The sequence below is a fragment of the Macaca fascicularis genome, chromosome 5 (genome assembly GCF_037993035.2).
Source record: "Macaca fascicularis isolate 582-1 chromosome 5, T2T-MFA8v1.1".
Taxonomy (NCBI): domain Eukaryota; kingdom Metazoa; phylum Chordata; class Mammalia; order Primates; family Cercopithecidae; genus Macaca; species Macaca fascicularis.
In genome coordinates this window covers 124,175,479-124,201,686 of record NC_088379.1, presented here as the reverse complement: position 1 = coordinate 124,201,686, position 26,208 = coordinate 124,175,479, and the positions used below count along the sequence as shown (strand labels likewise).

At 38.7% G+C, this 26,208-nt stretch overlaps 1 protein-coding gene and 1 long non-coding RNA gene across 5 annotated transcripts in view; both read right to left on the bottom strand.

Annotated features, from left to right (window-relative positions):
* SYNPO2 (synaptopodin 2) overlaps positions 1 to 10,663 on the bottom strand; it is a 178,560-nt gene extending 167,897 nt beyond the window's left edge. For all 4 annotated transcript variants that reach the window (XM_005555801.5, XM_015450778.4, XM_065545424.2 and 1 more), the window contains exon 1: positions 10,374 to 10,663. In XM_005555801.5, the coding sequence (XP_005555858.3) occupies positions 10,374 to 10,478 (105 nt within the window). In that variant the 5' untranslated portion in view covers positions 10,479 to 10,663. The remainder of the gene's footprint in view (positions 1 to 10,373) is intronic.
* Positions 10,664 to 18,908: 8,245 nt separating this feature from the next.
* LOC141410334 (uncharacterized) overlaps positions 18,909 to 26,208 on the bottom strand; it is a 38,999-nt gene continuing 31,699 nt past the window's right edge. Inside the window, exon 2 of the long non-coding RNA XR_012435036.1 lies at positions 18,909 to 21,371. This is a non-coding gene — a long non-coding RNA (uncharacterized lncRNA). The remainder of the gene's footprint in view (positions 21,372 to 26,208) is intronic.

The following is a 26,208-nucleotide window of genomic DNA, read 5'->3' as shown; positions in this document are numbered from 1 at the left end:
AGTCAAACCTCTCAGAGAACTGACTTTAACAGAGATGTCCAGGGTAAGTAAAATTTCTCCAAGCATTTTAGGGAAGGCGCCAGGAGATGGGGTGGACAAGCATTCCAGCCAAGGACACAGCAGGGATGAAGCAACCAGGGAGGAACAGTGTTTGAGAGAATCGTAGTATTTTCAAAGAGCTAAATGCACTTCTGGGAGGGTGACAGGTGATGGGGCTGGACAGTTTGTCAGCATCCAGATCACAGAGAGCTTCGTGTGCCACAGCGGGGCCGTCGGTCTGTGAAAAGCCCCACTGCAGGGTGGCAGCTAAGAGCATGGGCTTTGTCATCAAACTGGCTTCTGTCCTCGTTTTGCCATTTGCTAACTATATGATATTCAATTTTTTACTTAACTTATCTAAGCCTCAGTTTCCTCCACTGTTAAAAAAAACAAAAAGGATTGTAGGAATATTAGGAACAAAATAATTCCTAAAGTGCTTAACCCATGTCTGCACATAAGATAAACCAATGTTATGGTTATCTCGATGACAGAGATGGGGAGCCTTTGAAGTATTTTAAGAAGTGACATAACAGGTGATTTAGAAAAATCTCTCTGGCAGCTCTGTGTAGCATGAACTCAAGGAATGTGAAACCAGAAACAAGGAGACCAGTTACAGGGCCAATATAATTATCTAAGAGACAAAAATAAGGACCTGAGCCGAGGTGGTGGGAGCAGGAATACAGAGCAGGAAATGGAGTAGGGCTACTGAGGAGGTAGAAAATCAGTATCTAGACTGCCAGCAAAACACACTGAATTTATATCCTCTTAATAATTTCACCTCTGATATGTCTTGAACTGCATAACAAAATTCTCAAAAATGGTCAGCTGCTTGAAAGTTTTTGCTTCAAAAACAAGGTATCATGCCATAGTTTTCAAGAAGACATGGAAAATCTTGCTAAGAAAATAAAAGAAAATTATCCTTCAGAATGCAGAATTATGAAAGTTTCTAGCCTATTTCTGTTTTATTTCCTAAATTATTCATTCTGGAAATAAAAGTTTCAAATAAAATGATTTGACATTAAGTAATTGAGATTATACTTAATGTCAGAACAAGAAAAGCAGGTGTGGTTTAAGGGGTCACAAAAATCTCTCCAGCATGCTCTTGTTGAGATGCTGTCTTCCTGTCTTAACTGGCTGTTCAAACTACACTAGATCCAAAAGTGACATGTGTAGGAGCTTAGAACACAAGCCCTGGATCCAGGATCTTTAGATGTGCACCCCAGCTCTGGTCTTAACTACCCATGTGACCTGGAGAAGTCACTTAACCTCTTTGTGCCCCTGTAATGGGGATTTTTTTTTTTTTTTTTTTTTTTTTTTTTTTTTTTTTTGAGACGGAGTCTCGCTCTGTCGCCCAGGCTGGAGTGCAGTGGCACCATCTCGGCTCACTGCAAGCTCCGCCTCCCGGGTTCACGCCATTCTCCTGCCTCAGCCTCCCGAGTAGCTGGGACTACAGGCGCCCACAACCGCGCCCGGCTAATTTTTTGTATTTTTAGTAGAGACGGGGTTTCACCGTGGTCTCGATCTCCTGACCTTGTGATCCGCCCGCCTCGGCCTCCCAAAGCGCTGGGATTACAGGCGTGAGCCACCGCGCCCGGCCAGTAATGGGGATCTTAACTAAGGGTAACCTCAGAGTTCTGTCATTATATTTAAAAGGTTATTCAAGAAGCGTCTGGCACCTAGTAAACGTCATGTATGAGTTTCTTAAATAAAAATTTCTCCAGGCCGGGCGCGGTGGCTCAAGCCTGTAATCCCAGCACTTTGGGAGGCCGAGACCGGCGGATCACAAGGTCAGGAGATCGAGACTATCCTGGCTAACAGGATAATCTCGTAGACGGGGTTTCACCCCGTCTCTACTAAAAAAATACAAAAAACTAGCCGGGCGAGGCTGAGGCAGGAGAATGGCGTGAACCCGGGAGGCGGAGCTTGCAGTGAGCTGAGATCCGGCCACTGCACTCCACGCCTGGGCGACAGAGCGAGACTCCGTCTAAAAAAAAAAAAAAAAAAAAAAAAAAAAAAAAATTCTCCAGAAGATACTATTAAAGACAAGAAGATATTTGGGGTTAAATGACAGTCATTGGTCATGATTACAGATTTCCTAGGATAAAAATAACATGTCCTGAAAAGGTGAAATTTAAGAAGGTAAATTTTGTTAAACCGGATGAGGGAAGAAGGGTGAAGGAAGGGGGAGTATCTATAGGTCGAATCAGATAAAATATTGGTATGGTTTGCTCTGCGTCCCCACTGAAATCTCATCTCAAATTATAATCCCCACATGTTGAGGGAGGGAACTGGTGGGAGGTGATTGGATCGTGGGGATGGTTTCCCCCATGCTGTTCTCATGATAGTGAGTGAGCTCTCATGAGATCTGATGGTTTGAAAGTGTTTGGCAGTCCCCCACTCACTCTCTATCTCTCTCCTGATGTCATGTAAGATGTGCCTTGCTTCCCCTTCACTTTCTGCCATGACTGTAAGTTTCCTGAGTTCTCCCCAGCCATGTGAAACGTGAGTCAATTAAGCCTCTTTCCTTTATAAATTACCCAGTCTCAAATAGTTCTTTGTAGCAGTGTGAAAATGAACTAATACAGACATAAATCCATAATTCTGTTCCAGAAAGCTCATCCTTCACTTTTTTTAAATCAATCCAGTACCCACACTGCTTCAAAATACAAGAGGAGAAGCTAGTTATTGGTGAGTAGGATTATAAAAATCCAAAGACCAATGGTTAGGAAATAGTTATTTGTTACATAATCTAGAGACACAAATTTTCATTCACAATGTTCCAAATGGTAAATCTACCATATTTTGCTGTTCATTTATCTGAAACACACCAGATTTATATGCTAGTTAAAGGAAACGACATCCAATAATCTGCCACATGCAAACAATTTCACAAAGATTTGAAGATACAGTTTGTTGAGACTCTGGCCATCCCTGCTTTTGAAAAACAGAAAAGAATGATAGACAATTCAGAAACATTAGGTGCCTAAAGTAATCCAAAATCATAAATATGTTCTCATTGAGGTTGTCAAAAATATCCCTCAAAAGAGCAGATGTTATTTTCTTTCTTAGACGAGTCTTTTAACTTCATGAAGGTGTTTACTCTTCAGAATTGTTTAATGAACCTGTTTCAGAAATTCTCCATTTCCTTTTATAAGAACCTCACTGCATTCAGTTTCATCATGAATTTGTTAGAAAAGACATAATAAACTTGGAGTCCATATATTTTTCAGATTTATTGATAAGCAGACTGGTTCCATTTGCAGTCTTTCTCCCATTGCACATTACCTGTAATCCTCTTCCTCAGGCCCATTAAACAAAGAATAGTTTCTTATCAATGTTTTTAAGGAACAAGGTTAAATTTGGTGAGATTCTATTTCATACAAACCCTGTACTGAAGTCATTGCACTTTTCACCAGTACTAAGTGACAGCCTGTTCTTTTTATCCAGGTTGAGGCAGTGGAGTAGCATGACGCCCCCAATAGACGGAAAGAATTATATTTAACTTTGGGCTTCTTTATATAATGTTTTCGCAATTATTTTTCAGGATCAGTTTTTTTAATCTATAAACTGAGAATTACAAAACTTTATCAATCGAATTAATATTAAAAGAGATAACATATATTAAGACACTTCAGAAATTATAAGATATACACATGTGAAGTATTTTTAGCCAAACATATAAATTAGTTTATATTCTTAAACACTAATTAACTGACAGAAGTTATTTTGGAAGCTACATTAAGATGATTGCTATGAAAAAATATGCAAAATATCCAGTTAGGCATAATGTGTATGTCATAATGACACTGCATAGTGACTTCCACATTTGGCAACGCAAGGATCCTTGCATTTCCTGTGGGTGAGTGACTATCATAAAAGGTAGCTTGATTTGAACCATCTTGCCAAGGTCCTACCCAGAAAGGCCAAACTCAGCCAGAGTCTAGCAGGAGCAAGCTGGTATCTTGATGAACCAGTGGGATTGTAGGAAGTACAGAAGAGATTGTCAGAAGCCTGATTTCCTGTGTTAGGGGACTGTACACTAATGAGGCCCTCTAGCTCTCCCGGAAGAAACCATACACATGCTCCAGAATTTGGACACCAGCCTCAGAGAGGACATTAATGGCCACTCACATTAACCAGAAAAGCACAACACCCAAAGAAGAGAGAAACGCCACCTCATTCAGTTATGAATAAATATATCTATCTGCCCCTTTCCTCTTCAAATCTTTCCTCTTTCCTTCAACTGTGGAGGGACTAGAGGGATATGGGTAAAGAGCAGACACCCTCCTTTCCATGCCACACCCTGGAGCCACAAGCCTGGCCACAGTGACTAGGGAGAGAGTTTAGAGTCAGATAGGTGACTGAAGCTTTAATTAAAGTTGAGGGTTTTAATAACTAAAAGCCACCAAGAATGATGAGATCTGCCCAAAATATTACTAACAAAGGGATTCGTCTTTATCATGTCGAAAGCAGTTACTGGAAGAAATATATGTTTATAACGGAATGAGTTGGCACTCCTTAAAAAAAATCAGTTACATCACATAGGTTCATATCAATCACGTGTTCTTTATGTATGTTAGTCCTGAAAACTTATCACCAACTCATGTGACTTCCATTGATGATCATGTTGAAACTAATATTTCTAGGCAGAATGAATGAAAATTTGACTGGGCATGACAAGAACTGTATACTCTCCCTCTTCCTTTTTCTTCTCCTTTTGTTAAATGTGAATCAGTACTTTAGTAACCTGGCATGCGTTTCGGTATTAGGCAGATGTGTAGTTTCAGTTAGCCTAGATAAGTGTTTCTTGAATGTTACTGTCAGGGTATAGAACTCTCAGCTTAGAAATAAAAACTCTGAACTTTTATTGAGTATTAAACAAAGGTAATTGTTGTTTTTAAAGCAAATCGTATTATCTCTCTCTCTCTCTCCTTCTTCCTTTTTCTCCTACTCTCCTTCCGCCTGCATCTTTCTGCAGTTTTATCTCCCCAACTTTCCCCCAACACTCTGCACCCACTCCCACTTATGAAGGCACTAGGGAGGCTAGCAAGTCCATGGACAGAGAAGACAAACTACCAGGGAATAAACTGCTAGTCTCCCCTTCTTGCCAGTTCCTCTGATCTTTACAGTAATCATTTTGGAGCTTCCCAATACCTCCTCTTCCCCACTCCCGCTGACCCGGGCAGCCCATCCATTCTGGCTTCAGAAAGGGAAAATCCTCCCACCACTATTATGACCTGCTCACAGTGCCAAAAACTCAGATAATGATTAGCCTCTCTCTGGTCTTTCTCTTAAGTTGACTAGGAGAGAGGCAGCGGGGAAGGGCGGAAGGGACATAACGTGCCACCACCCGTCAGTAAGTCCTGTGGGGACCTATCTGGCCTCACTTGGTTTTTTTTTTTACCTCTTCTTGAATTTCAATGACAATTATAGAACATCAGAGCAGTAAAGAATCTTAGATGATTGATGATGATGATTTCATGAACCAGCAAAATATATATAATATATATTCATATACATATATATCTTCTTTTTTTAGTTTTATTTTATTTTTAATGGACAAATAATAGGTGCATGTATTATGGGGTACAACGTGATGTAGCAGTACATGTATACATTGTGGAATGATCAAATCAGGCTAATTAGCATATCCATGACCTCAAATATTTATCATTTCTTTGTGATGGGGACATTTAAACTCCTCTTTTTTAGCTATTTTGAAATATACAATACATTATTATCAACTATAGTCACCATGCTGTGCGGCAGAACATCAGATTTTTTTTTTGGCCTCCACTTTCTATAGCAGCTTTTGTGAATCTTGACCACACATCACAATTCCCTTTGGAGTGTTTATAAATCCTGATGTCCAGGGAGGAACCCCAGATCAATTACATCAGGGTTGTACACAAACTATGGTATTTCTTTTAAATAATCTTTCCTTTTGGGACTGATTTAACCTAGTTTTATCCTCTCAGGCACCTGTTTCCACCAATGAGGAAGAAGAAAAATCAGATCTCATCATTTTTGGTAGCTTAACCATTGGCAAGCAATGTAGCCTTTCTCATACCTACTGTTTAGGTTTTGAGGAACATTTGAAGAGATAATACCAGCAAAGCACTTGCAACTTTTCCTAGCACACGGCAAGGGCTTGATACATGTAAGCTACATATGTGCTATGTCTAGCTAATGGCAAAGTTCATGCATAGTGAATATTTTATCTCATTGTCATCTTTCAGAACTCTCTCTTAAAATACATGATTCCAAAATAAGGATTTGTTTAATATCACCTACTTAATAGATTTGCCTAGAGCACACTAACTTCTATAAGCATGTCTGGCTTTAAAATTCCTGGAAAGGGCTTAAAAATCCATTTAAAAACTAAGTGATTAAGCATATTTTCATAAAGATATTACTAGTTTTCATATATAGGAAGGAGCATTTATTCTCAAGTACACACACTCGAACCCATTAAAATCTTTTACCCTCTTTAGAAATACCTATGTTTCTGGAATTCTTCTATTTGAAACATTTTAAAAACCTTACTGATGGCACTAAGGGAAAAATATTATCTGAAAGGTGTTTTGTGTAAATAATACATTTTTATTCAAAATCTTAAAGAACACATATACAATAATAGATAAGAATTATTAAATCCATGTTAGCCTTATGAAATGAAGGATTATACTATGTCACCTCAATTTTAATGAACAATTATTTGAAATTTTGAACTAAATTCAGAAAAATGCATACGACAGTGGTATATAAGATTTGAAGAAAAAATAAATTTCTAACTATATTAAAACGTATAACGGATAAACGGTCTGAACATTTTTTTCTTAATTATTTTCAAAATGTGAGTAATTTTTCAGTTGCAGGTAAGATTTTTTTGTAAAACAAAAATTTCTCCCCACTCCTTTATATGAAGATTTTTCAAAGTGATTTGCCAAAAGTATGTCCTGAGACAGAGCCAGATAAGTATATGTCCCAAAAGAGAGAGTTCTGTAAAGAAGAAGTGCTCACATTCTTTTTGTAAAGCCATCTGCACACACAATGTGGTTTTCTGTTTGGATAAATTTGTTTCTGTTTATAATCTCTTGAAAATATACTTTGCAGAGTATTATGCTATAACTCAGCGTTAGAAATGTTTGCCTCCCATCACATATATTTAGAATATAAATTAAAAGATATATAAACATTTTAAAAACAAGCTTATGTTACTGATTATTTGGGCCTTTAAAAAATTCAGTTTATTTTTTAAAACAAAACAGATTTTCGTGGCATTGAGCTTACATGTCAATGACAAGTTTTGATAATGAATATTCCTGTTATTTATCTGTAAAATTGGGGGTTTGTGTATAGTTCAACCAGCTAACCAAATACTAAACATGTTTGGACATATCTCAGAAGCGACTAAATATGTCACTATAAAGATATTTATTGAGAATTATAAGGTTATTCAATTTTTATTGTTCTTAATAACATTAGACGAGTTTTTTCACACTATTTCAGCCTCGTAGATTTTTACTCTATATAGAATTATGAAAAACCTAAATATGTAGATATTTCACAACAAGCCAAAATGTGTTATTGTCTACAGAACTGCTTTGTAGCATTCCCATTTTAAGGAGCATGGTTCAAGCACTCGCTGAAATTTTCCTTTCTTTGAAAATTTAAGTTTTCCTTCAACTCCCAAATTAATTCTGTGCATGTTATTCAAAACTGTGAACATTTGATTTGACAGCAACCATCTCTCTAGCCTTTCTGTCTCTTTCCTTGCATCCAGCCCTAATAAGCTATCACCAGTCCTTACAAGAAGAGAAAGTGTATGCCCAAGCAACATTCACTTTGCCTTGAACTCAGTGAGATACCATGACTAGATCTGAATTGACTTAATGTTTTAAATAAAATACAGTTATCATAGTGAGGCAATAGCCGTATAACAGAGAAAGTGATAAGCACTTTGTTCCAAGGGATTTCTCCCACAAATAATGCTAGTATAAGAAATCGAATATAATCATTTGAACTAAAAAAAGAAAAAGATCAACAAAAATGTGCATTGCCATGGTAATTTAGAACTTAACATCTTCTATAGATAGCTCTTCAGTCTTTTTAACATACGGACAAAAGGTAGGCTGTAGACTACAGTTTGTCTCTCTCTCTCTCTCTCTCTCTGTCTCTCTCTCCCTCTGTCTTAGACACACAAACACACAAGAATTAAGGCAAACTTCCAGATACTTTCATAATGATATTTTAAAACTTATAGCTCTAACTATAGTATCACAAACTACAAAAGCAAAGCAATCATCTAGATGCTTCAATAATGATCTTTTGAAAATCACAAATGTATTGCTGGATATTTTAGGAAGGATGATTTGGGGGGAGTGTGGGGCTGGATTCTGACATAGCCTAACAACCTTACTGAATCCTGGCAATAGAGATGCCATTAGCAGAGAATCTCCTCCACAGCACCCTTTCCTAGCAATCTGCTTCAGCTCTTCAGTGAATCACCACAAGGAGGTTCCACATTGAAATCGGCACATGGAGAAGTCAGAAGAAACCCACTACCCACTCTACTCTTCAGGCCTGACTGCCCAAGAGCCACCAGAGAACAACAGCACTCAACCACTCTGTCCCCATATTTCGATTAGCAGGCAAGTGATTCTAAAACTGTACACTAGAAGGATCGTAGAATACTTGGGCAAGACAGAGCTTCGTAGACTGCACAGTCCAATTTCTTCCTTACTTCTTTACTACCTAAGTTAAAATTGTCTCTCTCTCCCTACATACACACACACACACACACAGAGAGAGAGAGAGAGAGAGAGAGAGAGAGAGAACAGATGAGACAGGAAGGGTGAGAGATTTTCCTAAGGCCAGGCGGCAAGTTAGATCAGAGCTGGAATTAGAACCCAAATCTCATACCTAGAGCCAGCCAACTGCTATTCTAGACTCAGGACGAATCCGCTTCAGTGTCATGAATTCTACATATGCTAAATTGGGCATTCATATTTTATCTGAGGTTGCCTGCTATTGACTCCTAAAGGAACCCAACAAAACCACCTTTCTGAGCCTTTAATCGCTCTGCCAGTTCCAAGCTGAAAACTCAAGGCAAGTTACTTAACATCCCTGGGCTCTTTCCTCATCTAAAATTCATGGGTTGAACTGCAGACCTCGGAGGAACTTTCCAGTTACAAAAACTCTGCTTTTCATCTACTGTTTTATGCTTCATTCTTGATGTTCGCAATTTTCACTAGGTGGCAGGATTCCACCATCACATTACGAAAGGATTTTCAGATGGATGCCTGGAAGCAAAAAGAAGTTTCAAAGAAACTTCTTTCTTCACAAGGGACACTTAAAAAAAAAAAAAAAAGTAAAAGCCAGAGGGAAGCAATAACTACAAAGGCAATGGCCCATGCATTTCATAAAGATCTGTACCCATTTTTAACATAAGCATAAAGTAGGAAATTAATCCCATGCTCTTGCATGTTCTTCAATACAATACTATAATTTGCAATTTGATGATGAAGTTAGATAAAAGTTTGCTTAGTTTTGTGCATTTTAAGTTTTATTTTAGCTGAATGCAATTAGAGAATACCAGATCCCCTCTGGCTAACCGGTAATGCAGGCAATCTAATGGCAATAAAAGCATAAAGCACTTTTATTAATGTGTTACAAAGTCACCTCTTAATTATAATATATTTAGATTATCTTCTAAGTTTATTTTTGAGATCTTGACTAAAAGAGTACATAAGAAGGAATACAGCACTTGGATTTTTGCATTTATTTGTCAAATCCTTAAAAGGGTATTCTTTTAAATAGATTTTATGCTATTTCATCATACTTTTAAAATTACTGCCCCAAATTGGCCTTTTCATGAATGCTGCATAATAAATGTCACTACCAACACTCTATATGAGTCCCCAAAATAGCCAAGCAAAGTAGTTATGCTGAACTGAGCGTTTCTCCTCTGCCAGAGCCAAGTGAAGTGACATGAAACAATAACTCAACTGAACGTTCTAAAATGGCCTGGAAGAAACGCTCCCCAGTGTCTTGCTGGTTGTCGGAAGAACATGGTTAACTAGGCCTTTTCCTCTGCTGATAAATATGGCATTCTTCCCACCTACCCCTCATCGATCGCAAGTTCATAACATAGGATGTGGTCCATTACTCTCCAAAGTTTCTTAGAAAACAGCTCACATCCTAGAAAAATCAACGTCCGCCGCAAAATCAAACGAATACTTAGACTTCTGCATCAGAACATGAAAACATCATCAACAGGTTGCTTTCATTCCTTCCTAGCACAGAGCGGTGACACTTCGTTCAGGTCCTACCTTTGCAACTTGTAAGGGCTGCTTCTGCTCCTTGCCACCTTGCAATCTGAACCCCCAGGGCGCCCCTCCAGTCATGGAAATGCAGATAAAATCCCCCGTGCCCATGTTTTCCTTTTAGTGGGGCAGCATGAAGAGCTTGAAATGACAGACGAAGCTTGGGTGCGGTAGAGGATGCGCACTCAGCTTCGAGCGCCTGCAGAGGACGCAGGACTTGGTAATGCAGAGCCTCCGCCGCCGCTGCTGCAGCCGCTGCCCCGGCCGCCCGCTGCGAATTTGTGCAGCTAATGGGCTCATTCTCAAGGAGGCAGAGGCACTCGCAGCATCCAGGACACAGCCCACTCTTGCGTCACTCTCCTTTGCTCGGCCCACCTTCTGGGGAAGGAAAGCAGCCTCACACATAGGAGAATGTCTCCACGTGGGGAGAGGTAAGGGAAAGGAGGACGTGAGAGCCAAAGTTCTCTTGCACTAACAGATTAAATTCAAGCGGTTAAAGGTAAAAGTATGATCGAAAAACTTACATTTAATAATTCTGTAAATAGTAAAGGACACATGAAGGTCTAATCTCCACGCCGTGAATGACGTCATAAAGTATGAGCCTTGGGAATTCAACTACTAGAGAATTAGATTCTCTCAAATAAATGTTTTGAGAATTGTCACATTTATGAATGGAATAGATAAAAAAGAGTTAAAGTGAGTTAAATTACTACTTTTCTGTCTGCAGCCTCCTGAATTATTCCTATAAGAGGAAACAAAAGAAAGCATAAACTTTTTTTAAATAAATCTCCAACTCTGAAAAGTACTTTTGTGAACCATATATTTAGAGAAGGGGGAAGAGAAGAGACAGAGAGGGAGACAGAAAGAGAGAGAATGAATATGAATTTTTCTCCTGGAGACTACATTCTTATAACTACATCTGTTGCATAGTTTTGAGTATGTTAAATTTTAACGTGTTTTGTTTTCTTCCTGCTGATCTTCCTAAACCTAAACCCAACAGTTAGTCAACTGCATAAAATATACCATGTCACCTACAGGTTTCTTATTTTTATAGTTTGTCATCCCATGTCATGAATCTGGGTGGTCCAATATAAAAGTAGATTTTGTATATTCCAAATATTTAAATGTTTTAAATCTGAATACAATCTGCCAAAAATGTACAAATGGGACATTTTAATTTTCCCACAATACTTTTGTTTTCCATAACATTCATCCACATAAAAACATACGAAATAAGGAAGAGCCTGGGAAAGTTAGTTTGTGTTACTTGTGGTACCAAACAAAAGTGATTTCCAGACACACTGCCTGTTTCAGCACTAAGAAACACTATGTATAGTAAGTTCTCACTTAAAACATCACAGATAGGTTCACGGAAACTGTGACTTTAAAACCAATTTTACCATAGACTGATTGATAAAAACAAGGTTGAGTGCCTACAGTCTATTTCTGGTCACAAAGACATCACCAAATTTCTATATAAGATTAAAACACTTCTGATATTAAACATGGAAATGTCAGCTACACGTGCATTTAAGAAAGATTAACAAAAACAAGATAATCATTGAGCCAATTTTTGGTGAATCAGTGAGTGAGGGCAGCTGTAGTAGTGGTGGATTCAATCAAGGACTAAATGTTTGCAAAGGGAAAATTACAGGGAGTACTTCCTGTCACAATGCAGTTCAAAACCATCACAAATATAGCAGGCTCACTGAGCAATTCCATACAGAATCATTTATTGTCGTTCATTTGTGTGATTATAATATATTTTATGAATTTTTATTTGACAATAATTTGCAGCCATACATTCATTCCTCCTGCAACCCACTTATTCCAATTCAGGGTCTCCAGTGGCTTGAGCCTCTCCCTGCAGCTTAGGGCGCAAGGCAGGAGCCAGCCCTGGGCAGCTCTGACCGTCCCATCAGAGGGCGCACACACACTCTCTCTCTCTCTCTCTCTCTCTCTCTCTCTCATTCTCTCTCAGTCAGACAGGGACCATTTAGACACACCAGTTCATCTCATGAGCACAGCTTTGGGATGTAGCAGGAAACCAGAGGACCTGGAGAAAACCCATATAGACATGGGGAGAACTTTCAAACTTCATACAAACAGCGGCCCCAGCTGGAAATACATTTTTTTTCTCATCAGTGTTGTCAAGAAACAATGTTGAATAAAATGTCATTATTCAAGGACCTGTGGTACAATGAACATTTTACACAGCCCATGCTCCCCCGAAGTCAAAGGCATCAAGTGATTTTATCTGTGACTCATCACTGGAGTAAGGACAATGAAATCAGAAATTGTGGCACTGGAAGAGACCCTTCAAAGGTCATGAGGGCCAGATACTCATCCCCAGTTTGATTCGCTTCAGAAACACGAATTGACTTTCCCAAACTTTCCTTTAAACAATAGTTACAAGGGACATCATAAGATATGACACTAATTACAATATTTAAGACTTGGAACCAACCCAAATGCCCATCAGTGATAGGCTGGATAAAGAAAATGTGGCACATATACACCATGGAATACTATTCAGCCATAAAAAAAGAGTGTGTTAATGTCCTTTGCAGGGACATGCATGAAGCTGGAAGCCATCATCCTCAGCAAACTAACACAGGAACAGTTAACCAAACACCGCATGTTCTCATTCATAAGTGGGAGTTGAACAATGAGAACACATGGACACAAGGAAGGGAACATCACACACTGGGGCCTGTTGGAGGGTGGGTGCAAGGCGAGGGAGAGCATTTGGACACATAATGCATGTGGGGTATAAAACCTAGATGACGGGTTGATGGGTGCAGCAAACCACCATGGCACATGTATACCTATGTAACAAACCTGCACATTCTGCGCATGTATGTCAGAACTTAAAGTAAAATTTTTTAAAATAAGTTCTGAAAACAAAGAAAAAAATACACTTTCGTGTTTGTTCTTTTCACTTTTTCATGTCCCTTCTGCTCCTCAACCCACTTAAGTCTAGCTTGAAATTAATGACAGTGTCCTCCTTAAATCATTTCTCTCTTAGGCTTCTGGGACCTAGCAAGCTCTAGGCTTTCCTCTTGCCTGTCTAGCCACTCTTATCAAAGATTTACTCTGTGCCAGGAACTCAAAATATAATATTGTATTTATTTTCAAAGCAACCATGCTAGATAGGTATTAGTGTTCCTCTTTTACTAGTAATTCACTATGCTTTAAATCCTAAGGGATAGAGCCAGGGTTTGAACTTTTGTCTGCCCAAATTTGTCTGCTCTAATACCTATTCTTTTTTTTTTTTTTTTTTTTTTTTGAGATGGAGTCTCACTCTGTTGCCCAGGCTGGAGTGTGGTGCAGTGGGGTGATCTCAGCTTCAGCTCACTGCAAGCTCCGCCTCCCAGGTTCATGCCGTTCTCCTGCCTCAGCCTCCTGAGTAGCTGGACTACAGGCGTCTGCCACCACACCCGGCTAATTTTTTGTATTTTTAGTAGAGACGGGGTTTCACCGTGTTAGCCAGGATGGTCTCAATCTCCTGACCTCATGATCCACCCCTCTCGGCCTCCCAAAGTGCTGGGATTACAGGCATGAGCCACCGTGCCCGGCGTCCTAATACCTATTCTTAATCATTGCTATTCTGCCTCCAGGTCTTATGTATTCCCTGATGCTCATCTCATGCATCCAGTTATCCATTAAGACCTATGGATCTGGCCGTGCACAGTGCCTCATGCCTGTAATCCCAGCATTTGGGGAAGACAAAGTGGGCAGATCACTTGAGGTCAGGAGTTCAAGACCAGTCTGGCCAACATGGTGAAACCCTGTCTTTATTAAAAGTACAAAAATTAGCTGGGTATGGTGGGACACACCTGTAATCCCAGCTACTCGGGAGGCTGAGGCAGGAGGATCACTTGAACCTGGGAGGCAGAGGTTGCAGTGAGCCGAGATCGCACCATTGCACTCTAGCCTGGGCAATAGAGCGAGACTCCATCTGAGGAAAAAAAAAAGAAGACCTATGGATCTAACTTCTAAATAGTTTAGAAATCTGCTCCTACCCTCATTTCCTTCTCCCGAGACCACGTCTATCTCTGACCTGGACTTCAACAGTCTCCTAACTGCTATCTCTATTCCAGGCTTGTTTCCACCCTCAATTCATTTTTCACTCTAAAGCCAGGGTGAAATTTTGAAATATAATGTCTATGTTATTTTTCCTAATGGTTCAAATCATCATAGGGCTCCCAGAATAAAGTCCGAACTTTCTTACATGGAAACACTTTCTGCCTCCCACTCCCTACTTCTTCCACCTTGTTGTTTCCTACCCCTACCTTGAATTTTATGACTCAGACACACAGAAGTACTGTTCTTTTCTCAAACTTGCTTTGTTGTTTCACCTGCTTAGGCATTTTTCCGAGCTATTCAGTCCTTGCGCACACATAAATCACCTAATAATTCCTCCTCATTCTCTGGCCTCAGATTAGAGATCAAATTCTCCAGGAAGCCTTTCCCGACCTTCCGGGTGTCCAGGTTAGGTGTTCCTTCCACGTGCTACTATCACTCTGTACTTTCCCTCTCAGTCTAATGGTCTCTTAAATTGTCTGAATCCTATCCTAGGTTATTAACCCTGTGAGATTAAGGGTCATTGCTGAGTTATTCAGAATTCTATCCCCAAGCTAATAGTTCCTGATGAATGATTGGTGCCCAATTAATATGAGTAAAACAAATAAGAGTTCCTAGAATAAAGACATAGAAAAGAGATACAAAGTTTTCTAATTTTTTTTTTCTTTACTTTGTTAGACTTGGAACATTTTAAATAGACCAAAATTCCTCAGTTATACTCCTTAGAGACCGTGCGGAATAGGTAGTGGCCACCTCCCTAACATTCTATTTCCCATTGCTTAGTAGCTATTGGTTTAGGTATAATTGATCCTTCCACCCCAGCAGTGTGGTTGATCTAAGGCAATCAGAGTAATTCTTCCTCCTTAACACAGAGATGGATACAAAACCTAGGCCAAATCAAGGAGATTCCCTTGGCCTGAGTGATTAATTCATGTATGTGCCAATCACAGGGAAGCTCAAGACTTTTCTGGATAGTTGTCAAGGCAAGGCCCCTTGTCCATGGATATTGATTAGCAGCCAATGGAGAAAGTCAACGTGAGGACAAAACCACCACAAGGTATGTTTGGAGAGACAGTCATTCATGGGTCTCTAGTGCTTCTATATGTCTTTCTGGGTATGCCAGAATGCAGCGTCCTGATGCCTTTTTTCCTGAGCCATTTCTCAGGATTATGTTTACAGCAAGCAACTTGAGAAAAAAGATAATATCTCAATCTGAAACAAAGAGCAGATTTGCTAACTCATTATTATAAAAGCAATGAATTATCTAAGCTCAGTGCCCCCTAGCTGTGATACAAACCCACTGTGTGTGTAGCATCCATCTGGGTCATATTGTGTCACACTTATGGGACTTAGGGCAAGGTGAACTGATGCACACATGCTGATGTTTCTGCTGCTTGCAGAGCTCTGAGTAATAAAGTTCTTTGTCTCTGACCCAGAAGTTTCATATGTTCTTCCAGCACCTATGAAACAGTAACAAGCTAATTTAGTAGCCTATAGGACAGTAAAATCAAATCCCAGACCCAACAGGGTGAAACTGAGAAATGAGTAGAAAAATGAAACCAGAGCCCTGATGAAAGAGCACACAAGCCTGCCTCCTTTTATTTTATTTGGGTTTTAGGAATAAAAGCAAGAGCAAAAAAAAAAAAAAAAAAACTATTTTCTTAAAAAAAAAGGCTAAAGTTGTGTTGACAATGGTCTTCTGGGACTAACTCTAATTCTATGCCATTTTAATGATTTAACAATGTATCAGATACTTTGTTTTATACTACCATTTATTCATTCACTTGAGTAATTATTTATTTAACAAATAATACCTATTCTATCTTTCCCCATTTTGATAATACTGTAAGATTTCTGGGCCTAACATGAACTGAGAGTGCACATTATGAAGCACATATATTCCATTAGGAATGATTTATTCTACAGTAATTTCATATTGGCTACCTATGCCTGGCTTGTGCCTCTTTTTTTTTTTTTTTTCCCTAATTCAATTTTCACTCAAAAAACATCATTACTTTCCATTTTGAGCTAATGTCTATGACTGCTTCCTAATTATCCGAAGAACTAGAAATTACTCTTCATTATGAATAAAATGGTAAAGATTTTGGAGAAAAATAAAGCATTACAGCAAGGAAGTAAACATTATTATAAAATTATGTGAAATTTAAAATGGCAAAACCAGGAAAGATGCATCATGATTTTAATATCTAAAGCAAGCCTAAGTCTTCCTGTCCTTTTAGGCCATCAAATCTTCCTGCTTATTAAAAGGCCTTTAAAAAAAAAAAACAAAAAACAAAAAACAAAAAAACTAGCAGGCATCTTACAGCATTAGCTAATATATTTATGTGAGTATGGTTTGAATGGCTCAACAAGTAAAAACCCCACATATTAAAGCCCCCGTAGGATACATGTCTATTAAAGCTTCATTTTCAAAAAGTATGCTTTATAAAGGTGTGTGTGGGGTGTGTGTCTGTGAGAGAGAGCACATATTTTAGGATAATGAAGATGAGATAAATAAACATATTAGGCATTTTATTTTTCCAAAAGATTGAAGGGTATTTGTCTGTAATGTCAAGGAATGAAATGACAATGCTGACTCAATGTCTATTGACTATAATTTTGCTACTTTATGTTTTTACTAAAAAATATTGCATGTTTTACATTTTAAGAAATACTGAATTATCTGAAACATCAGAAAGAGTAAAGATAATTTTTAGGGAAAAATGTAATGTCAATGAATTACTGAAAATGAAACGTAAACAATAGCTTCTATATTTTTTAAGCAATCAAATCATTTTCTCATGGGTTGTGATTATTTGGAACAGCTGCTAAATTATACCCCCCAAAATCAGTGTTAAAATTTGGAGCTTTGAAATAATGTATTTTGTTGTTGTTTCATTTTATTTCCCCCCAATAAAAAGTGACCAACAACAATAAGAGGTAAAATTATGTATAGGGGAAGAAATTAATATCCAAGACAAAGACAGCAAGGTCTTTAAATGCCATTGTTAACCTCTGAAAGAAATATGCTGGTTGGAATTAATTGCACATAACAGAACTTTATCATAAGTGCCAGATAGATAAATAGATCATCAACAGGATGGATAAACACTTGAGGACCTATATTTAATAATTATGCAACTCTCTGATTATTGGAGAAACACGCATTTATCATGGGCTGGGCACACTAGGGGCTGATGCAACTGGAATACTTGTGTGATTTCCAGGAATGAAACACGCGCCCCTCCGTGAAAAGCCATCTGAGCAGGTGGGGTGGTGCTCTGTAGCATTCCAATGAGGGAGAGAATGAGCCGTGTGAAGGAAGACGCCCTCAGGCCCTCCCCAAAACATTTTCCCTGTGATCTGTGTGCCGTCTCTCACTTGGAGGCCGCAGGTGGCTTAGGGAAAAACTACCACTGCTACTACTGCCAGTGATTTAAAGTTCTGCCACAGAGGCTTTACTTTTACACAAAGCCCAGGACTATAGCCTTGCTCCCCCTCAGGGCATAAGACAGTGTATTACTGTGCTAGGGCTCCATAACAAACACCACGGATTAGGTGGCCTAAGCAACAGAAGTTTATTCTTTCACATTTGGGGGGCTAGAAATCCGAGATCAAGGTGTCAGCAGGCTGGTTCCTTCTGAAGTCTCTCTCCTTGACTTGCAGATGGTCACTTCCCTCTGTCTTCACATGGTCTTCCCTCTGGACAGGTCTATATCTTAACCTCTTCTTCTTATAAGAACACCATTCATATTGGATTAGGGCCCACCCTAAAGACCTCATTTTAATTTAATTATCTCTTTAAAGACCCTTTCACAAACACAGTCATGTTCTGTTTTTACTAATAAATATTGCATGTTTTATATTTTAAGTAATACTGAATTACCTGAAATATCAGAAAGAGTCAAGATAATTTTTAAGGAAAAATGTAATGTCAATGAATTACTCAAAATAGAATTTAAATAGTGGCTTTCATAATTTTTTTTTTTTTTGAGATAGAGTCTTGCTGTGCTGCCCAGGCTGGAGTGCAGTGGCACAATCTCAGCCCACTGCAACCTCCACCTCCCGGATTCAAGCAATTCCCTGCCTCAGCCTCCCGAGTAGCTGGGATTACAGGCGCCTGCCACCATGCCCAGCTAATTTTTGTATTTTTAGTAGAGATGGGGTTTCACCATCTTGGCCAGGCTGGTCTGAACTCCTGACCTCATGATCCACCTGCCTTGGCCTCCCAAAGTGCTGGGATTATAGGCGTGAGCCACCGCACCCAGCCAGCTTCTATGATTTTAAATGAACAAAATCATTTTTTTCATGGGTCATGATTATGTAGAACTGCCACTAAATTTTACCCCTCAAAATCAGTGTTAAAATCTGGAGCTTTGAGGTACTGGGGATTAGGTCTTCAACATACGAACTTGGAGGGACATAATTCCCCCCATAACAGGAAGGCACAGCATACAGATAGCCAAACTGCCTATTAGTTTATTTCCAACGCACACAAAGTATATAAAATGAGCATGACAGAATAATTTTTCAGATTTTGATCATTTTGTTGGTCCTTCTTCTATTCCGATCTAGTAGTCAGACCCTTATAATTTCCTTACCTCAGGGACTTTTGCTGAGCAGGAAAAGAAGGTGGTAACAGTGATTCCCAGTTTTGTAAGGCCTAACCTTCATGAAATGATAATGCGAGGAGTCTCAGAGGGAGAGGAAAGAAAGGGGAGCACCACTGAGAGAAGGAAGGAAGGACTCCATCCCAACAGGGATGGTCTGCTGCACCTGGGCCTCTTATGTAATGCAGACCTCCATGCTGCTGACAGGCGACAGGCCTCAGACGACAATGGCTGCAGGGTTTCGGGAGGAGGTGGACATCAAGGGCAGGCTGCCAACCCCGCCAACATTCTTCAGCCACACGCGTGTCACAAAAGCTGCAGTTAGGTACCTGACTGCCAGCCAAGACCACTGACAGTTCAGTGACCAGTGAGGGCAAATGATTGATTACCTGCTGCTCTGTTGAACCCCAAGACCTTTGCAGCCGCTGGTGTTTTAGTCTGTTCAGACTGCCATAACAGAATGTCATACACTGGGCGATTTAAACCACAGAAATGTATTTCCCACAGGTCTGGCAGCTGGGAAGTCCAAGATCAAAGTGCTGCTAGGTCCAGTGTCTGCTGAGGGCCCTCTTCCTGGTTTGTAGATGATTGTTTTCTCGTTGTGTCCTCACATAGCAGAAACATAGAGAAAGATCATCTCTCTTGTATCTCTCTTCTTACAAGGGCACTAATCCATTCACAAGGGCTCTATCCTCATGAGCTAGTTACCTTCCAAAGGCCCCACTTCCAAATATATACTGGGGATTAGGATTCAACATATGAATTTTGGAGGAGACAAAAACGTTCAGTTCATAGAGCCTGGAGAAGAGGAGGCCCTAACCATGTCTGAATTGGCATTTCCACCAACTCAGTGAGATGGAGAACTAGGGCTGAAGTAAATTGATTTAAGTGATAAAATAATATTCTTTTTGTTTTATTTCATTTTAGCTATTTATTTTTTAACTTTTATTTTAGGTTCAGGGGTACATGTGCAATTTGTTATACAGGTAAGTTGCATATCATAGGAGTTTGTGCATAGATTATTTTGTCACCCAGGTAATAAGTATAGTGCATAGGTGGTTTTTCAATCCTCCCCCTCCCCCTACCCTCCACCCTCAAGTAGGCCCTGATATCTATTTTTCCCCTTTTTGTGTCAATGTGTACTCAAAGTTTAGCTCCCACTTACAAATGAGAACATGCTATATTTGGTTTTCTGTTCTGTGTTAGTTTGCTGAGGATAATGGCCTCCAGCTCCATCCATGTTGCTGCAAAGGACATAATCTCCTTCTTTTTATGGCTGGATAGTATTCCTTTTTGTATATGTATCATATTTTTAAATCTAGTCTAATGTTGACGGATATTTAGATTGATTCCATGTCTTTGCTGTTGTGAACAGTGCTGCAATGAACATTCACATGTACGTGTCTTTATGGTAGAACAATTTATATTCCTTTGGGTATATACCCAATAATGGAATTGCTGGGCTGAATGGTAATTCTGTTTTAAGTTTTTTGAGGAATTGCCACACTGCTCTTCACAATGTCTGGACTAATTTACACTCCCACCAGCAGTGTGTAAGTGTTCCCTTTTCTCCACAACCTCACCAGGATCTGTTATTTTTTGACTTTTTAATAATAGCCATTCTGACTGGTGCAAGATGGTATTTCATTGTGGTGCTGATTTGCATGTCTGTAATGATCGATGATGTTGATCTTCTTTTCATATGCTTGTTGGCCACGTGTATGTCTTCTTTTGAAAAGTGTTCACGTCCTCTGCCCACTTTTTAACAGGGTTGTTCAGTTTTTGCTTGTAAATTTGTTTAAGTTCCTTACGGATTCTTATTAGGCCTTTTTCAGATGCATGGTTTGCAAATATTTTCTCCCATTCTGTAGGTTGTGTGTTTACTCTCTTAATAGTTTCTTTTGCTGTGCAGAAGCTCTTTAGTTTAATTAGGTCCCATTTGTCAATTTCTGTTTTTGTAAAAATTGCTTTTGGTGTCTTCCTCATGAAATTTGCCTTGTTCTATATCCAGAAAGGTATTTCCTAGGTTATCTTCCAGGGTTTTTATAGTTTCGGGTTTGATATTTAATCCATCTTGAGTTGATTTTTTTGTTTATGGTGTAAAGAAGGGGTAAAATAATATTCTTGAGCAAACTAAAAACACATTTATGTGCTTTTAAGTTTATAGTTCATTCATTCATTTGAAAAGCGTCTGAAGGTCAGATGCAGTGGCTCCCTGTAATCCCAGCATTTCTGGAGGCTGAGGCAGGAGTGTCGGTTGGGCCCAGGATTTCAAGACCAGCCTAGGCAACATACAGAGAGCTTGTCTCTACAACAAAAAACATTTTTTTTTAATTAGCTGGGCATAGTGAGCATCGTGGCATGTACCTGTAGTCCCAGCTACTCAGGGGGCTGAGGTTGGAGGATTGCTTGAGCCTGGGAGGTCAAGGTTGCAGTGAACCATGATCATGCCACTGCACTCCAGTGCAACAGAGCAAGATCCTGTCCCAAAAAAAGAAGGAAGACAAAAGAAAAGAAAAGAAAAGAAAAGAAAAGAAAAGGGAGAGAGAGAGAAAGAAAGAAAGAAAAAGAAAGAAAGAAAGAGAAAGAAGATAGAGAAAGAAAGAAAGAAAGAAAGAGGGAAGGAAGAAAGGAAGGAAAGAAGAAAGGAAAGAAAGAAAGAAAGAAAGAAAGAAAGAAAGAAAGAAAGAAAGAAAGAAAGAAAGAGAAAGAAAGAAAAAGAAAGAAAGGGAAAGAAAAGAAAGAAAAGAAAAAAGAAAAGAAGGGGGAGGAGGAGGGAGGGAGGGAGGGATGGAGGGAGGGATGAAGGAAGGAAGGAAGGAAGGAAAGAAAGAAGGAAAAGTATCTGAACAAATAAATGCTGGGTGCTCTTCTATGTTCAGGTGACATACCAATGAACCACAAAGGAAAGATGCCTCTTCCCTTGGAGACTGCATTTTACTGGAGAAGCCAGACAGTAAATAAGTAAACAAAAGTGTTTCAGAGAGAAATGAGGGTTAACAAAGAAATAAAGCAGTGTGATATGGCAGAGAGTGATGGGAGTAATATAACACATAATGTGATCAAAAAACCCTCCCTGAGCTGAGACGCAAATAGCTGAGACACAAACTGACAAGGAGATAGTAACTTGAAAAGCAGAAGAGTGGGAGGCAGGGCGAAAACATTTTTTGTCAACACAAAGAACAGATAGACTAGTGCAATTGAAGTGTGGTGGATTCCTACCTATTACCAGAGAACAATTTAATAGGATGCTGATGAAGCTGAGCCTCTTGGGCCCTCACTTGCAGAATCCCTTCAAGAATCTGAAGGACCCCAGCATGTACTCACATGTTCGTATGCCTTTGTAAAATCTGCCAAAGTAAAATATTTAAACCAAATTTGGTTAAGATTGTTGGCAACTCTAACTTCCCCTTCTTATGGTACTGGAGTAGCTGCGAGCATTTTTGGAATCCAAGCTAAAGGGAAGATGAGTTGAGGATTTGTTCAGTCTGGGTTTAGTGGAATATATGTATGTGGTTTGAAATTGCATTCATGTAAAGTTATTGCCACTGCCCATTGAAGAAATGAACAGCTTCCAGTCATACTTCTATCATGTGCCAATTCGCCTAGCGTGGAAACATTAAAGGGCAGAGGTTTACCACAACACCAACACATTGTAAGATGCTGACACTGTAAGTATTTGGGTAGTGGAGGAGAAATAAAGGTTGACATGTACAGAGCCAGAAGGTAATCTTTGGAAAACGCTTCTAATCATCAAAAATAAAAAATGTCAGTGAAGGATTCATTTCTTATTAAGGTGTAGTCACATACAAAAGACTCCCTTTTCAGGAACATGCTAGATAATGAAAGCACACACAATTATAATCACACTATACATTTTTATGGCTATCATGAGAAATATAATTTATTGGAATTCCTGTGTTTTGGGGCACAAACCTGCAGCCATGTTACAGTGATGACATCTGTATAGGAAGTTGCATGTTGTGTACAATCCTATGATCAATAATAAACCAATTTTGATAAACCATGATAGAGGTTAATGTAAAATATGATATTACAAAATTATTGTCATACAAAATATCAGAGTACTCAACCAAAAAAATAGAGAAAAAAAGTATGTCAAATGGTTAATAAAAATACTGTTATTCCAATCTAAATGCCCATCAATGATAGACTGGATAAAGAATATGTGGTACATATACACCACAGAATACTATGCAGTCATAAAAAGGAATAATATCATGTCCTTTGCAGGGACATGGATGGAGCTGGAAGCCATTATCCTCAGCAAACTAACACAGGAACAGAAAACCAAATACCGCATGTTCTCACTTATAAGTGGGAGCTGAATGATGAGAACACATGGACACATGGTGGGGGAACAACACACACTGGGGCCTGTCAGGTGGGGAGAGCATCAGGAAGAAGAGCTAATGGATGCTGGGCTTAATACCTGGGTGATAGAATGATCTGTACAGCAAACTACCATGGCACACGTTTACATATGTAACAAACCTGCACATCCTGCACATGTACCCCCAAAGTTAAACTAAAAGTTGGAAAAAAATACAGTCATTTATCTGAATTTTGTGTATTTTTGCAGCTGTGTGTTTGTGGTATTTATCATCTTTTTAAAAACTTGAAATGTTTGGGTTTTTTCTCATTTTAAATAAATATCCAGTTTCATGTCTAATTTTATAATTATAATTTGTATTCTTTTTCTTAAAAGCCCTCCACACCACCATTGAATTGTAACAGTTTAGACCCCACAAAGCCTCTATCTACTCTTTCCCAGTTTACTTACAGCAAGGAGGTCCACAGCAGGGAGAAAAGGCAACAAAACTTACCCAGCTATAAAAAGAGCCATGGTTCAGTCACAGGGCTAGTTTCAGATATATCAGATGCATAGTTGTATTGCATGGTGTCCACTGGTTTTAGTTCTAGTTTATTTTGATTTTTTAAATAGATGTCACACAAATTAGGAGAGAATCTTGCCTTTTAACAGGGATTAATTTGTGTAATTTTTTCCATAGATAAAATCAACAGTCTTTAGATTGTTATTATTTATTTGGCCCTCTTCTGGCTGTTTAATTTCCCACATCATTCTTCCTATCCCATCTCTTCCTTCGTAGCTTTACAAGGTGAATTAAAATGTCTGCTTTGCCTTTAGGCTTCTGGAAGCCAGTAGTATTAAATATAAATAACATTTACATTTATAATATCAAATGAATATTTAAACAGCTGCAATAGTAGTATTTAAAATGCCTAATAACATAACATTACCTGACTTCAAATTATACTACAAGGCTATAGTAACCAAAACAGCATGGTACTGGTATAAAACCAGACACATAGATCAACAGAACAGAATAGAGAACCCAGAAATAAAGCTACATATTTATAGCTGACTGATCTTTGACCAAATAAACAAGAACATACACTGGGGAAAAGGACACTCTTTTTAATAAATGGTGGTGGGAAAATTGGATTGCCATATGCAGAAGAATGAGACTGGACTCTCTTACCATATATGAAAATCAACTCAAGGTGAATTAAAGACCTGGAACTATAAAAATGCAGAAGAAACCCTAGAAAAAAACTCTTCTGAATATTAAACTAGGCAAAGAATTCACGACTGAGACCTCAAAAGCACAGGCAACAGAAACAAAAATAGACAAATGGGACTTAATTCAACTAAAAAGCTTCTGCACAGTAAAAGAAATAAAGTGAACAGACAACCTGCAGAATGGGAGAAAATATTGGCAAACTATATATCCAACAAAGGACTAATATTTAGAATCTACAAGGAACACAACTCAAAAACAATAGCAAATAATAATAATAATCCCATTTAAAAATGGGCAAAGGGTATGAATAGACATTTTTCAAAAGAAGACATACAAATAGCCAATAGGCATATGAAATATGCTACACATCACTGATAATCAGGGAAATGCAAATTAAAGCCACAATAAGATATCATCTTACACGAATCAGAATGGCTATTATTGAAAAGACAAAAAAAAAATACAGGTATTGGAAGAATGTGGAGAACAGGAAACACTTATACACTGTTGGTGAAAATGTAAATTAGTACAACCTCTATGAAAAACAGTATGGAGATTTCTCAAAGAACTAAAATTAGAACTACTGTTTGATCCAGCAGTCCCACTACTATCTGCCCAAAGGAAAGGAAATTATCATATCAAAAAGATACCTGTACCTGTGTGTTTATTGCAGCACTATTCACAATACCAAGTGTATGGAATCAACCTAAATGTCCTTTCATGGATGATTGGAATGACTGGAGAAAGAAAATGTATGTGTATGTGTGTGTGTATACACACACAATGGAATACTATTGAGCCACAAAAAAAGAGTGAAATTATATCTTTTACAGCAACATGAATGGAACTGGAGGCCATTATCTCAAGTGAAACAACTCAGACAGAAAGACAAATACTGCATGTTCTTACTTATAGGTGGGAGCTAAATAATGTGTACACATGGACATAGAGTGTGGAATGATAGATAATGGAGACTCAAAAAGGGGAGGGCGTGAGAGGAGGTGGATGGTGAGAAATTACTTAATGGGTATGTCACCAGAAAAAGGGGTATGATCCGGATCTCAAGAGAGAGTTCTTGGATCTCATGAAGGAAGGAATTCAAGGTGTCTCAGAGTGCAATGAGGAAAGATAGTTCACTGAAAGGTACTCAGATACAGAGTAGGGCATCCTCAGAAAGCAAGAGGAGGAATGCCTGGTCTTTGTTTTAAGTTTTTCTTATATCTACGTAAAAGCTAAGCTACTTCTGTGTGTAGGTGGGCTGACAGCATGCCAAAATTTATTATTTTGCTAACTTAAAAAAATATTAATGCCATTTTAATGAGTAAGTACATCAAATCATGACTGTAGTCATTTTAAAAACATGCATTATTATGCAATATCAGGGCATCTGTATACTTTTTTTGTTGTCATAGGAGTTTGTCCTTGCAGGTATTTTTAAGCCGCTTCTTAAGCCATAAACATCTTATGACCATGGGTTGTGACTGGCAAGGAATGTGCCTTGTTTGTTTTAAGACAAAGTTGATTTTAAAATAGTGTCACCCTGGTTCTCCTATGCTCCTATTTCTCTAACAGGTACAA